This window comes from Columba livia, chromosome 2, assembly GCF_036013475.1.
Source record: "Columba livia isolate bColLiv1 breed racing homer chromosome 2, bColLiv1.pat.W.v2, whole genome shotgun sequence".
Lineage (NCBI taxonomy): Eukaryota > Metazoa > Chordata > Aves > Columbiformes > Columbidae > Columba > Columba livia.
The window spans coordinates 153402550-153417535 of NC_088603.1; the positions used below are offsets into that span (position 1 = coordinate 153402550).

The 14986-nt window shown below is 37.8% G+C and overlaps 1 protein-coding gene across 9 annotated transcripts in view; it reads left to right on the plus strand.

The window, feature by feature from the left end:
- EFR3A (EFR3 homolog A) overlaps nt 1-14376 on the plus strand; it is an 85620-nt gene extending 71244 nt beyond the window's left edge. For 5 of the 9 annotated variants that reach the window (XM_021298883.2, XM_065054418.1, XM_065054419.1 and 2 more), the window contains 5 exons: nt 4718-4806; nt 8916-8964; nt 9917-10020; nt 10622-10671; nt 11407-12634. In XM_021298883.2, coding sequence (XP_021154558.2) covers nt 4718-4806; nt 8916-8964; nt 9917-10020; nt 10622-10671; nt 11407-11512 — 398 coding nt within the window. In that variant the 3' untranslated portion in view covers nt 11513-12634. Of the gene's footprint in view, nt 1-4717; nt 4807-8915; nt 8965-9916; nt 10021-10621; nt 10672-11406; nt 12635-13182 lie in introns of those variants that run through there. The other 4 variants (XM_065054424.1, XM_065054420.1, XM_065054423.1 and 1 more) reach the window with 1 other exon arrangement.
- Nucleotides 14377-14986: the final 610 nt, after the last annotated feature.

Sequence of the window (14986 nt, forward strand, 5' to 3'; positions counted from 1 at the left end):
GGAAGATTTGTGGGACTTTCTGCTACCCAGGATGCATGAATAGTGTGTGAATGTCTAGCTTAGTATGTGACATGCTGTGTTTTCTGCTTTTAATATATTTTCAACAGCCAATCGAGCAACTTACTGAAAAAAAATTGTTTTGAAGCATTTGTTTTACTAACCATCCGTGTTTTGTGGCTGTACATTACTGGTTGTTATTATAATAGACTATAGGACAGCCCAGTCTGAAGCATGACTTTTATTTCTCAAAAAAGTCCCGAACAGGAAAATCTGATTCCTATGTTTTTTAGCTCACACACAGAATGACACATAATATATATGGATAGTAAATGCCAGATCTGTCACACTTGCAATACAGTTCAGAGAAATCACTGCCTGCTCTCAAGTCTGGGAGGGAATGGGTTCTCTGGAACAGAGATGTGGTTTTGTCCCATGTGCTTGCAGGCGAGATAGTGAGATATTCAGAGACACAGCAGCGATGTCTGGGTTTTCTGCTCCTGGTTGTCATCTTCTAAAAAGGAAAATGTTGCTATACTTGACAGATTATTTCTTCTGGCGTCCAAAAAACCGGTTAGCATTATATTTTAGCATTGTCAGAAGAGGTAGGTAGCAAGCAAGGAAGTGTTATGTTTTCAGTTTTCACTGTCTTTGAGTGAATGAATGAGATGGAATGAAAAAGTTGGAAATGTATGTTAGAACATGAGATGTATTTGTACCCAAATAACCTTGCTGGGGTTTTCTTGGGTACTGTCATAAAAACACATTCCTACACAGGCAGATATGTAAGTTCTGATAAGGTTAAGCAGGTTTAGCTGCAAGTATATGATTAACTGCCTCTTCAGGTGATGAGAAATGGCCGAATTTGATGTTAAACCTTAGAGCATATGAATCAGATGTGTAAGGGGATTTTGTGTTGTAATCTTTTGCAAAGAGCAGTAACCAAAACTGATTTCATGTCTCTTATCATGTCTAATTAGGATCTTTAATCTCTGATCTGTGAGATGTTTGGCTTCCAAAGTTTTTATTTAAATCAGGACCAAAGTGAATATTTTTGAATTCTAAAACTTTTTGTTTTGACTTAAATGTTTAATTCCTGCTATTATTGAATTTCTATCATATTATAATGCTATAGTTTTTCAAAATAGAACAATAATTTTAGTAAAAGATGGATCTGGATTTTTTTAATACTGCTGTGAAAGTTATGGATAAACCCAAAAAGCCAGATTTTATCCTACTCATTTCTAGTATTTCTGAACATTAATGATGTAATGCTTAACATTGACTCAGACATAAAACCATCATACTGTCTGTGTTTCTGTTTTTGGTACTTTTTTCAGTCTGAAAGTCATTCATATTTGCAGCTTTTTGTATCCTGTTCTCTTCCTTATTTGGGGTAGGAGGGAGGCTGATAATTTAAATGTATATTTATTCTTTTTTTTGTCTATACACATATATATGGTTTTGATGTAACTCTGTTTCCATCAGGCAAAAAACCTCATAAATACAGACACAAGTCAAAAGGTAAAAATGAGTTGTAGATGAGCCTGCTCCCCTGCTAGCTGTGGTGTGTGTATGGGATGTGTGCAGTCCAAAATCAATTCACTTTTAGAAGGCCTTTAGACCTCTAGGCCAGAAACTGTGTTGTACTTAGTGTTTCCTTCCGCTTGTTTTTATTTAGCTCCTTGATATACCTGTAGCAATGTTAGCTGCTGCAAGGTTTGCCTGTGTGTTTACTCTTGATTCGGAGCTCTACAATATGGTAGCTTCCTGGTTTAATATCCAGAGCAGGTAGTAGGGCTATGGGTATAGTTTTTGTCATGGTACTAACTTGCTGTCGTGGTTTAACCCGAGCTAGCAATACAACCACGATAGAGTCACTCACTCACACCTTCCCCCAGCCACCCCAATAGGGGAGAGAATCAAAAGGGGAGAAACTTGGATTGAGATAAACACAGTTTAATAAAATAACAAAATACTAATACACTACTAGTAAATATGTATCTAAAATAGAAATAAAAGATACTCAAGGCAATTCCTCATGACCACGCTGAGCAGCCAGTCCTAGGAAACAGAATCTGGTCCCACAGCTGATCCCAAAGAGAGAGAAAAGGGAGGAAAAAAAGGCAGAAAGGCTCAGAGGCCTCTGCAAAATGTCAAAAAGCCAAACTAAACGTCCTGCACCAAAAACTCCCCTGGCTGCGCCCCAAAGAGAAAGTGAGGAGAAGAGCCAGAGAGATTGTAAGAGCCAAAACGGAATGTCACAAATCCCAGCTCTCCTTAAATGGTGCTAATGGGATGGAATACTCAGTCTGGGTGTCAGTCAAGCTCTGCCCCATCCATGCCCCCCTTCCCTGATGCCTCACACCTGTGGTCAGAGCAATCAGAGCGTCCTTGGTGCTCAGACCGGAGCAATTAAAAACATTAACTCTGTTCTGAGGTGTTATCTGCTTGTTCTCAAACTAGGTCTGAATAGTGAGGATGCTAGCTATGGAAAAGAAAGGTTTCTAACTGCACAAACAAAGTTAAACTCTCTTCAGTCAAACCAGCACACTTGCTCTTTCAGTGAAATTACAAGAACTTGGTAGAAAGTTGGAAGAAGCTCATGGCTTTTCGCAGAACGTTGATTGAGTCTCACTCATTGGGTGTTCAGGATAAAGCTGTATTAGTGGGACATATATACGTGCATACATTCTGTGTGCATCCCACCACCTGGCTCTGGTTCCCAGTCACCCCAGTCACTGGCACCTGGGCATATGAGTCCCCAAGGCCCACAGCCCCAGTCCAGGTGCTGGTAAATGGGTCTCAGTCAATCCCCCAGGCCCCAGAGCCTTTCTCACAGTTGGCCTGGTCCTCCTGGTCTGATGCCTTTAGCCCCTTATCCCTTGCTCCTCCCCAAACCATCTCAGTCCTCCTTTTCCCCACCCTTGGCTCATCCCCTAAGCACCCCATAGTAAGCCTTGTGCAATTCCAAGATGCTCTTCCCCTGCATCCCACCAGTGAGGTGACCCAGAGAGCTTCTCCCATTGCGCCATGGGGTGGGTGCCACTCCCAGACCATGGGGCCAAGAGTTTTGGGACACCCCTGATGTGTAGGACTTGGGGCAGTGGGTATTGGGGCTTCACCACTGCTCTGGTGCCTCTGGGCTCCTTTGTGAGTGTGGAGACAATCTTTGTATTATATAACAGAAAAAAAATTGCAATTTTTACAATTTTTTACCTGCTCAGTATGTTGAAATTAGAGAAGAATGGGCATTTTTATTAGGCAAGTATAATGAGGCATCCATTATAAAAATGAATTCTATCCAAAGTAGTCCCAAAAATTTATCTCCTGGTGTTTGCACGTCAGTTATAGAGAGAGCAGCAAGATGGCAGCAAAGATGTAGTTTTGTCTTGTGTTTACCCTTGAGGACTAAGATGCTTTCCTCAGACTCTGTATGCATTGCACTGTGTACCAATGAGCCATCAGGGATTAAAAATTAAGTAAATCCTTCAAAATGCCACTTCAAATGCTCAGGGACTCTGAGAACCTGGCAAAGATAGCGCAAATTCAGGTGTTTTTCACTAATCTTGTTCTTTCACTGCCTCTTGATCTTAAAATGACGTTTCATTTGTATGATTGCTGAAAGTTATTTCTTGGTTTTTAAAAGCTGAATATGTTCAGCTGTGCTGGAATGAATTCTGTTTGTTCATGCTCAATATTTGCACTGCAAAAGCGCTTTGCTGGAAGTGGTTTAAACAAAGGCTGCAGAAGAACGAGCATAAATTAGCTCATGGTAAAGGACTTTTACAGTCCTTATCTTAGTATCAAGTGCCCGTAGGTGCTTCTATCTATGCACTGCAAGTCAGCGAATAATAATGGCTTGATCTAGGCTAAAGTCTAAAATGTGACATCACAATTCATCACCTCCATTTGTCCAAGAACCCTCATGACACACCTGTAAAAGTAGTTTTGTTGTTTTGTTTTGATCTTATGTTAATATATTAAATGACAAAAAGAAGAAAGGATTATTGGTGTATTGTCTCAGGGATGCAGTCACAAAACGAAGATGCATCAACTGATGGATCATTTGATCATAATCTGCTTATGCATTAATGAAATTGCTCTGTGCCTTTTAGTATCAGCACAGCTAGTCTTGTTAAGACAACTTCTTAGACTTGCTAAAATGTTTGTAGGGAGTTAGAAATTGAGAGAATTTTCTCCTCTGAATAGATTTTTAGACTCGCTGAATATGGTACTTTCGGCAACAAGGATAAAGGAGGATTGTTGTTCATTTCTATTCAGAAATGGTTTTTTCTTCTGTCAGTCTTCCAAGAGCCCTTTTCTGCTTCAGAGTACTTTCAGATTAACTCCTTAATCTTTGAATTTCACAACCAAAAAAATAAGTTTAGGGTTTTTTTAATTACTCTGCAGCGATGTATCATAACGCGCTGTTATTTAATGTGTGTTTGTATAAGATCTCATCTCATCCTTTTCCATTCTGGGTATTCAAGGGAAAATTGGCAAGATCTGGGATGAGAGAGGGAAGGGACAATAAAAAGGTTGTTTTCCTTCATATTTAATAATTTAGAGCAGTAACTGATAATTTTTCACAAGAATCCAAATGATAAAGTAGATTATCTTGAGCTAAATAGACATATAGAAACAAATGTGCATCTGATGTCCATAAATGTGATTGATCATGTTTCAAGTGTTATAGAAAAGGTTGTTTTTCTTGTAGACGAGGACAGACTCTCCAGGAGGAAGAGCATTGTGGACACGGTATCTATTCAGGTGGATATTCTGCCTGGCAACAACACAGAGGATAAGGTATGAAAATCACAGGATATTTTAAAGCAGCATCTTCAGAGAGGGGAATGCAAAGAAGTTTTCCCAGGCAGTCTAATACCTAATTGATCTAGCAATGTTAAGTTCTTTGGGGTTTTGATTTTTTTTTAACTCCTATATCTGTAGAAATAGGTTGTCAAAGACACTGGTACTGATCATGCTGTATAAAAATGTAAAGTATTTTGTCAGTGTTTTACAGATAGTACTGCAGAATATGGGGAAGCAATACATTTATATGCCAAACAAGTAATATTTCTTTCTTAAATATTCTAGAATATTTTCTTTGCATTTTGAAAGATCAAATAAATTCCTTCATCTGTATCTCTGCATCATTTGAAGTATCTGAGAGTCTTGTTCATCAGTATGGGGCTGAGAGATAAGAGTCTGGAGGGAGACTGGAAGGCCAATGGCATCCTGGGGTGTATTAGAAGGGGGGTGGTTAGTAGGTCAAGAGAGGTTCTCCTGCCCCTCTACTCTGCCCTGGGGAGACCACACCTGGAATATTGTGTCCAGTTCTGGGCCCCTCAGTTCCAGCAGGACAGGGAACTGCTGGAGAGAGTCCAGCACAGGGCAACGAAGATGATGAAGGGAGTGGAGCATCTCCCCTATGAGGAAAGGCTGAGGGAGCTGGGGCTCTTTAGCTTGGAGGAGACTGAGGGGTGACCTCATTAATGTTTACAGATATATATAAAGGGTGAGTGTCACGAGGATGGAACCAGGCTCTTCTTGGTGACAACCAGTGGTAGGACAAGAGGTAATGGGGTCAAACTGGAACACAAGAGGTTCCACTTAAATTTAAGAAGAAACTTCTTCTCAGTGAGGGTGACAGACACTGGAACAGGCTGCCCAGGGCGGTTGTGGAGTCTCCTACTCTGGAGGTATTCAAGACCTGCCTGGACACCTTCCTGTGTAACCTCATCTGGGTGTTCCTGCTCCGGCAGGGGGATTGGACTGGGTGATCTTTCGAGGTCCCTTCCAATCCCTGACATTCTGTGATTCTGTGAGACCTGCTGTCTTTGAGAGGGGCAGGTAAAGACTAGACAGGCCACTTACGCCGAGAGTTTAACACACAGTGCTTTAAAGAGCCAGGAAGGGTAAGGTAGCAACAAAAAGTTCATGTGTGGGGCACAGGATCTGAGGCTAATTATCCCTCAGTAAGACTGCACTGTAATTAAAATTATCCCACATCTTTTGACGCTTCATTTGAGGTATTTCTTAAGCTCAGTTTCCATTTCTACTGAACCTTTTTCACGGTTCTGCTGAATTTTATGAGTTGGATTTCTGCAGGCTGTGCTGGGGATTAGCTGTTGAAACTGAGGTGTTTGTTCCTGCAAGTAAATCCTACCTTGAACAGCTTAAAGCACAAGCCAGCTGGGGACATGGAACAGAATGTGTGGACAAAGTCAAGCTGCATTTTAGTTAAAAGTGCAGTATTAAACTATTGCAAAGGGGCAAGCCTCAATTAAAAATTCACTGACAGAAGTGATTTATGTTTTGCATCATTATTATTGTTATTATTCCATTCTGCTTTGTGCTGATGATACTACGGACGATATTCTGTGTTCACTTCTTGGTATTGTGCTTTAGCAAGAATGCAGATAAACTAGATAAAGTTTGAGGAGAAAGAATAAAAAAGTGTTTGAAAAATAAGCCAGATTATCACAATCCTTAACTTTCTGAAGAAAGTAAATGCTTCTAATAGGAATGTGGGTGTTTACCATTAGTATCCTTTAATTTAATGTATTGTATGTGATATGTGATTGAACATCTCTCTTGAAAGTAGAGTTGAGAGAAGTTCCCATTTCAGATTTCAAATGATTCTGCTGATGTTATGTTAAGCACAGATCTTTAGACATTTTTTGAGCAGGATATAGCAGTTGTAGATAGATCAAAATCTTCATATGGGTTCTCAGTTTAATGTGGTGCAGTGTATTGGTTAATGAATTCCTATTTGTCTCTCTTAAAAACAATAATTTCACTAATGAGAAACACATGAAGCAAAGTATTCCTCTTTTATGTATGTTTGCAATGCAAAGAGGAAACCAATGTGATGCACCTTGATACATAAATCATGAACATCTGAAAAACTTTCATAGGATCATTTTGGTTAGAAAAGACCCTTAAGATCATCAAGTCCAACCATTAACCCAACACTGCCAAGTCCATCACTAAACCATGTCCTTAAGCACCACATCTACATGTTTCTTCAACAACTCCAGGGATGGTGACTCCACTACCTCCCTGGCAGCCTGTTCCTTCAGTAATGGTGCTCTGTTAATTTTGATAATTTTTCTTCCCTCATAACGTGTGGTTTTGGCCACTTGCAACATAACATGATGCACTGAATGTAGTTGAAAAGAAGGAAATTAAGAAAAACAGTCCACAAGGATGTTAAGTCTGATTCTCTTGCTACGTGGATTAGTAAGTAAAACATAATCCACAACTTCAGCACAATTCAACTGCAAGAAAAAAGAGCATAAGGCTTTATGATTGAGAGGACAAACAATTAATGGAAGCTTTAGGATTAATGAAGTATGGTATCATTTCTACACTGCCTGAAGTAGAAGAGCGTTTATCCATAAAATATCTATTATTGTATATAATAGCAATGCAATTCTTTTGTCGGCACAATCAAAGTTGTTTGTTGTGGCAAAACAGTTGGTGAATCCTGTTCAGGAAGGTGGTTTATTCCATAGTTATCTGCATTTATAAGATGAAAGCACTTGTAAAAGCAGCCAGTGCTTCTGTGATATGAATAACCAAATATAATGCTGGCTAATAGCAGCAACTGCTATGGTTGTTAATTAGAAGTCTGAAAGGCTCTCATAAACAGGTAATATTTACCCAGTACAAATGCTATAAAAGGTGTTATTTCAAAACCTGAATACTCTTTATCTCTAGGCCTATCCGCAAATATTTGACATAAAGGGAGTCGTGCTGTTCATATTCAGAGGTAGAGAATATGATGCTAATTTAGTAAAATCTGTCAGAAAAGTATCATTTACAGCTCCATCTCCTGAAATAACACTGTTGTAAAAAGGAAACGGCTACTTCCTCTGGCCTTTCCATTTACAGCAGGTCAAGTCAATGCATTAAAAAACTTAATTAATTCAAAGTCTTATGAATTAAGTGAAATAACTTCTTGCTACCTTATAGATCTTTCATCTTAAGTCATATTAGACCATTCTAAACAAGTAGTGTTTCTAAGGAAAAATAAGAGTGCTGCCTGTTGAATTTTAGTTAGTTTTGAAGGCAGAAACCATGTTACATTTAGCTGAACACTGTTCTGCCATCTAAGCACTCTACCCTAATATTACCACTCCGGTTTCACGTTAAATGTACTTATTGATATAGAAACTCTATGTCTATAAAGAATTGAAACACAAAGATCCATGAGCTGGAGCTCTTCAGATAAATATTCCTGCATCTTCAGTGATTTTGCAGCCTCAAGCAATTCTTAATGAAGTACATCTGCAGCAGCACATGGATATTCATAGTGCTAAATGAACACATTTTCTCAGTGCATCAGACATAGTTTGTTATGAAGAGCCCTTTAGCTCCCATGTTCATAACTTAAGCACCAGATTATTTGAAGTTCTTACTGGCATGAAGTCAGCTTAAGGCCAGAACCATTTCACACTCTCCGCAACCATCTTGTATTTTAATATCACTTTGCTGGTAGCTCAACTAGTCTCAGGAAGCAGTTGTTATTATTCACAACAGCTGTCTACGAACCAGTACTAAGGCTTAACAGTGTAGAAACACCGCAGCATATTCCTGACCCAGAGGAGTGTTCTGCCAAACTTCAAGTCCTTTTCCAAAGCTCTGGTGCCGTAGAGCAGCTTGACCAGCATTTGGAAAGTTTTCCTTGATTTCATTTGATAAAAATTTCCTCACTAATTGGCAGTGGCTTGAAAACATGAATTAGTGATCTGTTGGATGTTACAGAAGCACCAGATAAACCTATTAGAAACTGATAAGACAGAAAACACTCTGCAGCCATTTCAGCCTTCCATATTTATCATATTCCTTATTTTTTTTAGGAGCTTGCTATATGCGAGGTTTAAGGGGTTTTGTTTCTTTTTATTTAGGTTGATAATACTGAAGAAATCACCTTTGAAGCTTTGAAGAAAGCAATTGGTAAGATTTATTACTATTGTGTTTATGCAGCATAGTTCTAGATTACTGTGGAATTGCTACAGAAAAAGGGATTTCCAGAAGAACAATTAAAATATAACAATTGTTTCTATTCAGCTAGTAAATTTATCTAAAACTTCAGTTATTTCTAGATTTCTGAAATGGTATCTTGATAGTTTTAGGCTGTTCATTTTCTGAAGCTATTGTGCCTGAATGAAAAGCATCTGGAAGTGCCTGTCATCTATTAAATTTGCCCTTACAGGCCAAGCTATAAATAATGTAGAATTTCAAATTCCATTGAGTGTTTAAAGCAACTTAAATATTTTTTATTTATTAAGATTTTTCACATCTTCAGTGCATTCAGAAAATAGATCATGAAGGTACACATTGTGGGTTTAAAGAAGACTCAGTTTTTTAGTTACTGTATTGATACACATATATCTGATTTGTTTAAAAGAATGTTTTTATGACTATTGACCCACATACAACAACTCAGAGTTATCCGGTTTCCTTATTTCATAGCATTTTAAGTAATTGCTAATTAACACTCTTCAGTCCACCAAAATCCTGTCAAAGTGTGGATTAGACTTTAACGTTTTAAACACACTGACATTTTAAATTATAATCCAATCTGACAGTTTTACAAACCTGCCTAAAAACTGAGGTACTTAAATTCATTCAATGCTGGAGAGTTCCAGCTGGTTGTAGGTTCACTCAGCTTATGGAGCTTTAACTCACTTTTCCCAAATTCTAACAGAAAATGCACCGTGGTCCTCAAACGAGCTCCCTGAAATTGTATCTACGTTTTGCTTTAGAAGCAATGACAGATCACGCTTTATTATGGTTGCATCACTTCAAATACAGTGCTTGTTTGCTTCTGCAGTGCACATTTAAAGTTTGGTATCACTTATACTTCGTAGACAAAGACTACATTTGTCTTTTTTCTTTTTTTAAGATAACAATGGACTTGAAGAACAGGAAAAAGAAAAAAGGCGCCTTGTGATTGAAAAGTTCCAAAAAGCTCCATTTGAAGAAATCGCAGCACAATGTGAAACCAAAGTGAGTTTCTGGAAAATGTTACACAGCCTTGAAAATACCAGTAAAAGCATTAATGGGGATGTGCTGGCTAAAGGTGGTTTAGGTTATCATGTTGTTGCTTCTGTTACTTCTAAATAAATTCAGTTCTTTGTCTTCAGCATCAGTGTTGGGAAGTTTCAGTTATTTGACGTGTGCTTTTGATTGATCCTAGATAATTTGAAAAGGAGCGGAAATCCCATACATTCCTCATCTTAATGGTTTCCTTACTATCTGTAAAATCTAGATTCATGGTCTGTTCCTATTTCATCCTGGATAACTGGAGCAGTATTTACCCCATTATGTTTTGAATTTGAGGTGTATTTCAGTTTTGTTAAACTCCTATTTCCAACAGCCAAATTTGCTATATAATTCCTTGTAGTCCAAGGCAGGCTGACTCAATCTCACACGTCTTCACAGCTCAAAATCCTTGCAGTAGTGAGAAAAGAAATCAAGATAGGAAATGCTGCCTAAATTTGCCATGTGGTGGTGTGGAAAACAGTCACTGTGTATGGCCTGGCCCAATCATTTTAACATGGTTTGATATATAGACGTTAATAATTCAATTTTATTCTTTTTTTCCTAGGCAAACTTGCTTCATGATAGACTCGCGCAGATACTGGAACTCACCATTCGGTAAGGCTTCATACAAGAGGAATATGATGAATGAAAAACGAGCTTTAAAGCAACTGTGACTGCTTTCATGTGGTCATGTCAAAGTGTTTGTAAACACATCTAGTAGGCAGAAAATAATAGTCTCAAGTGAAGGTTGTGGTTAAACCCTGGTAGGCATCTAAGCCCCACACAGCCACACTGTTTTGATCACAAATCCAAAACAAGGCACCACACAAGCTACTGTAGAGAAGATTAACTCTATCCCAACCAAAACCAGTACACTGAAAAATAGTAATCTTCACCTAAAACAGTCATGTTGATTTTCTTGTTACTGTTTTAAATCTTTTTAGATAGTGGAGAATATCCAGAAACCATGTCACAGTATTCTTACATTATTTCTATGTATAGCAGTAGTATATGAGAATGCAGCTGGTTTTCCATTGCTGTATCTCTTTGGGAAAGTAATTAGAAAATTAATACCCAAAATAGCACATGACCTAATTACAGAGTGTTGTGCAGTATGATTAGTGTTTGTTGGTAATAAAATTCATTTTTGTAGTTCTGTGACATCAGTGAAGTTGATGATCGACATGATTATGTCATTAGCATCTCAGAGATAGGGTAAAATACGGGTTATGAGAAGCGGGAGGGTAGTTTACTCTTGTACTCTTGTTTCTCAGCTATTTGTTCATCAAGCTATCAAAAAGAAGTCTATATAATAATAAATTATCTATATTGATTGTTCTTCTCACACAGTCCTCCGCCTAGCCCCTCAGGAACGATGACCATTACTGCTGGACATGCTCATTACCAATCTGTTCCAGTCTATGAGATGAAGTTTCCAGATCTTTGTGTGTATTAAGTGTCTTCTGAAATCTGCTGGACATTATTTAGAGTAGAGTACAATAGAAAGAACAAGATGAGTTTTCAAATTTTATTGTGTATTTCATCTAACCTAACTTTAAAATAGCAGTGGACATGAGCCAAATCCGCATTGGTCTTGCTAAACTCATGAGACTGTCCTGAATTGGTTTTTGTTTTCTGTAGTATATTTGAAGCTATTTTTTTCATATGTTTCTTCATTTTCATATTTGAGTACGTGTAAAAGTCAGATTCAAAACTTGTCTTGCCATACAGATGAATATTTCAGTTACTCTAGGAATTGTATTTCTCTAAATTCCTTTAATTTGAGGCATCGTAACTGAAGAACCTCTTAAAGTGTTTGTTTGTTTGTTGTCTTTTTTTCTCCTGTCCACCTCAATTATATATCTGCATAGAATGCTTTTGCCTTGCTTCATCTTAACAAGTGTAACCAGCGGAGCCTGAGCTCCCTATTTTTCATGCTGTCATAGCTTGTCAGCTTGTTTATTTTGACATATATAGAAAACAAACAATATGTTACATGTGTTCAAATATGGTAAATGAATTAATGGACACTTGATAATTATTTTTTTGATGCATCACATAACATGCTTTTTAGATGTGTACGCCCCGTATATGTCCTGTGTTTCTTGCTAAAAGTTAACTGCTTTGCATAAGAGAAGAGGAATCTCCTCTTGAAGCACTGAATTGTGCAATATTTTTTATGTCTTAAGATGTATGGTTTACAGACTGTACTTTTGAAAATACAGTAGTATTTTACTGTCTGCTTTAGTATAAATACACAAGAGATATATTTAGTATAGCAGAAAATGAGGGCATTTTAAATCATAAATACAGAAATTACAGATATATTCTATGAGGTATGTCTCTCTAGTTTATTACAGCTTTTTAATGATATTTTAGAGATTGAAAGAAAACTGGATGAAACCATGTAACGACCAAGAATTTATTACATACGTTTTCAAGCAAAAGCATTTTTAGAGATGCATCTGTGTTCGTTTTTGTTTCATTTCTCAAACCTTTCTAGAAATAAGGAAAGTGTGGTATCTTTCATAGGTTTATGTATCTGAGTATGTAAATAAAGTAAAATTGACATCGTAAATCATTGAGCTTTTGATGATAATTGTCAAGACTGTCTTTATGACTCACTAAATTCTACAGGCAAAATAAAAAGCAACATTCATTGATGAATAGTAAGAAGTTCCTTAATCTGAATCTGATGGACGCAGCACGAACATGAATGGATGTTCTCAAATATCTACAATAAATGTAAGACATTGAAGTGAGGCAGCAGTTCAGATAAACACTGATCAAGCCATGAACAACGTGATCTCACTTCAGCCGGCCCCACTTTGAGCGGGAGCTCGGGTTAAATGACCTTCAGAAGTCCCAACCTAAATTAATCTTTGCGTAATTCTGAGATCAGAATGGTTATCAGATCAGCTCATTTTGTCTTGAGCATTTGCAAACCCACTGTAAACCAGATTTTAATATCTGAGCTGTAATACAGTATTCCACTGAACGACTTTTAGAAGCTTGATGCGACATAACATCATGGAAAAACCAGCTACTTAAACCTATGAGATAACGTGCTGAGACTTTCAGAAAGCATTCACAAAACTCAAAAGGTAATTGAGACCTTCTTTTCAGTTTAACAGTGCAATCACAGCTGTTAGTGGATGACGAAACAGCCCCTTATCTACAGCATTCCGTTGTGATTTTTACTGCTGCAGCGTATCAGCCTGATCAGACCACAGCCTACACATAAAATAGGACTCTAGCTTTTAGTTTTCACTTTTTGGGTTTTGTTTTTTTAAGGTAAGACATAATAGTTTTGTGGCCTATCTAGAAAGTGTAATTTTTTAATCAGTAAATCTTACCTAGGGGTACAATGTGAAACACTTATCCACTCTGTCATTTTTTTAAGATTATCACTGTGCACTTTTGTACAAAAAGAAAATAAGTATGTAAGAGAAATGAGAATGTATTTTCGCTTGCACTCTTGCAGTATGGAGACCTTGCTGTAAATACAGGATTATTTCTGTTTAGAATCTGTTGCATGAATGCTGCATGAGAAAATAACTAGATTCAGCGTTTCATTTTCTCTTCTGTTTATGAAGTATTTTTCTTTTATGCTAATGGTGGGTTTCCATGTTTTCACTGTTCAAATGAGCTTTGTTTGGGAAATGCAGGTGTTGTGCAGGTGTTGTGCTGGGAATGAAGAGCTTGAAACACTCCGTGTGTTCACATGGTATTTCATTTCTTCCTTTCTGGAAATTCAGGGACTCTGTAAGTTGATGATGGGTTCACTCCGGCCTTTCTTGACAGCTGGGAGATGGGAGTGAGTGTAAAATGGATTGTTTTGGTAACTATTATAATATGTAGCTGATGAATGAAACCAAATGAGTTAAGAATGCTGTTGTACAGTATAAAGCTGCTTCGTTTCACTTACCTCTTCATGTTCTTGTGACAAGTTGCAGAACTTAAAAGCTCCATGTGCATACTGGCCTTGTGTTATCTGCAACACACTGGGCACTGTCACAATGGTTAAAAATTGATATCCAGCTCTTTAAGTGTGTTCTAGCATTTACTTTGGATTTTCTTTCCCATTATGTCATTTTGAAAAATTACGGCTTTTGGTAGTGGGTCACTTTGAAGTCAATTAAATCCTTGTTAATTTTGAAAGGTAGGAACAGCCTGTTTTCCAAAATCAGTGGGGCTGATTTGTCTGTTGTTCTGATGGTCATATATTCTGTACTGTACGTAATGAACCAGTTTCAATAAATGTAAGAATACACTGTGCAATTGATATTTAAGCAATAAAATAAATCAAAATTTAAAGTATTTTCTAAGGTGTCAGTTAATTTTTTGCAAATGTTACAACACTGGAGCATTATTAAACTACTACTAGCTCGTATATATCATAATATAAAGAGGATTATATTGTCTTTTTTTCGCTTGTTCCTCTGATCATAATTTTAGTAGACATTACTTAAAACTTCATATATATTTAGGAGATTTTAGAGATCAAGTGCCTTCTTTATATAATCTGTGGCTTATCACAGAATGGTTGGGATTGGAAGGGACCTCTGGAGATCATCCAGTCCAACCCACCTGCTAAAGCAGGTTCCCCAGAGCAGATCACACAGCAATGTGTCCAGGTGGGTTTGAATGTCTCCAGAGAAGGAGACTCCACAGCCTCTCTGGGCAGCCTGTTCCAGGGCTCTGGTACCTCACAGCAAAGAGCTTTCTCCCCATGTTCAGATGGAACCTCCTGTGCTCCAGCTTGTGCCTGTTACCCCTCATCCTGTCGTTGGTCAACACTGAAAGGAGTCTGGTCCATCCTCTTGACACCCACCCTTGAGATATTTATAAGCACTGATAAGATCCCCTCTCAGCTTCTCTCTTCCCCATCATGAATCTCAGAACCTCCTATTATGATGTGTGGTCGTCA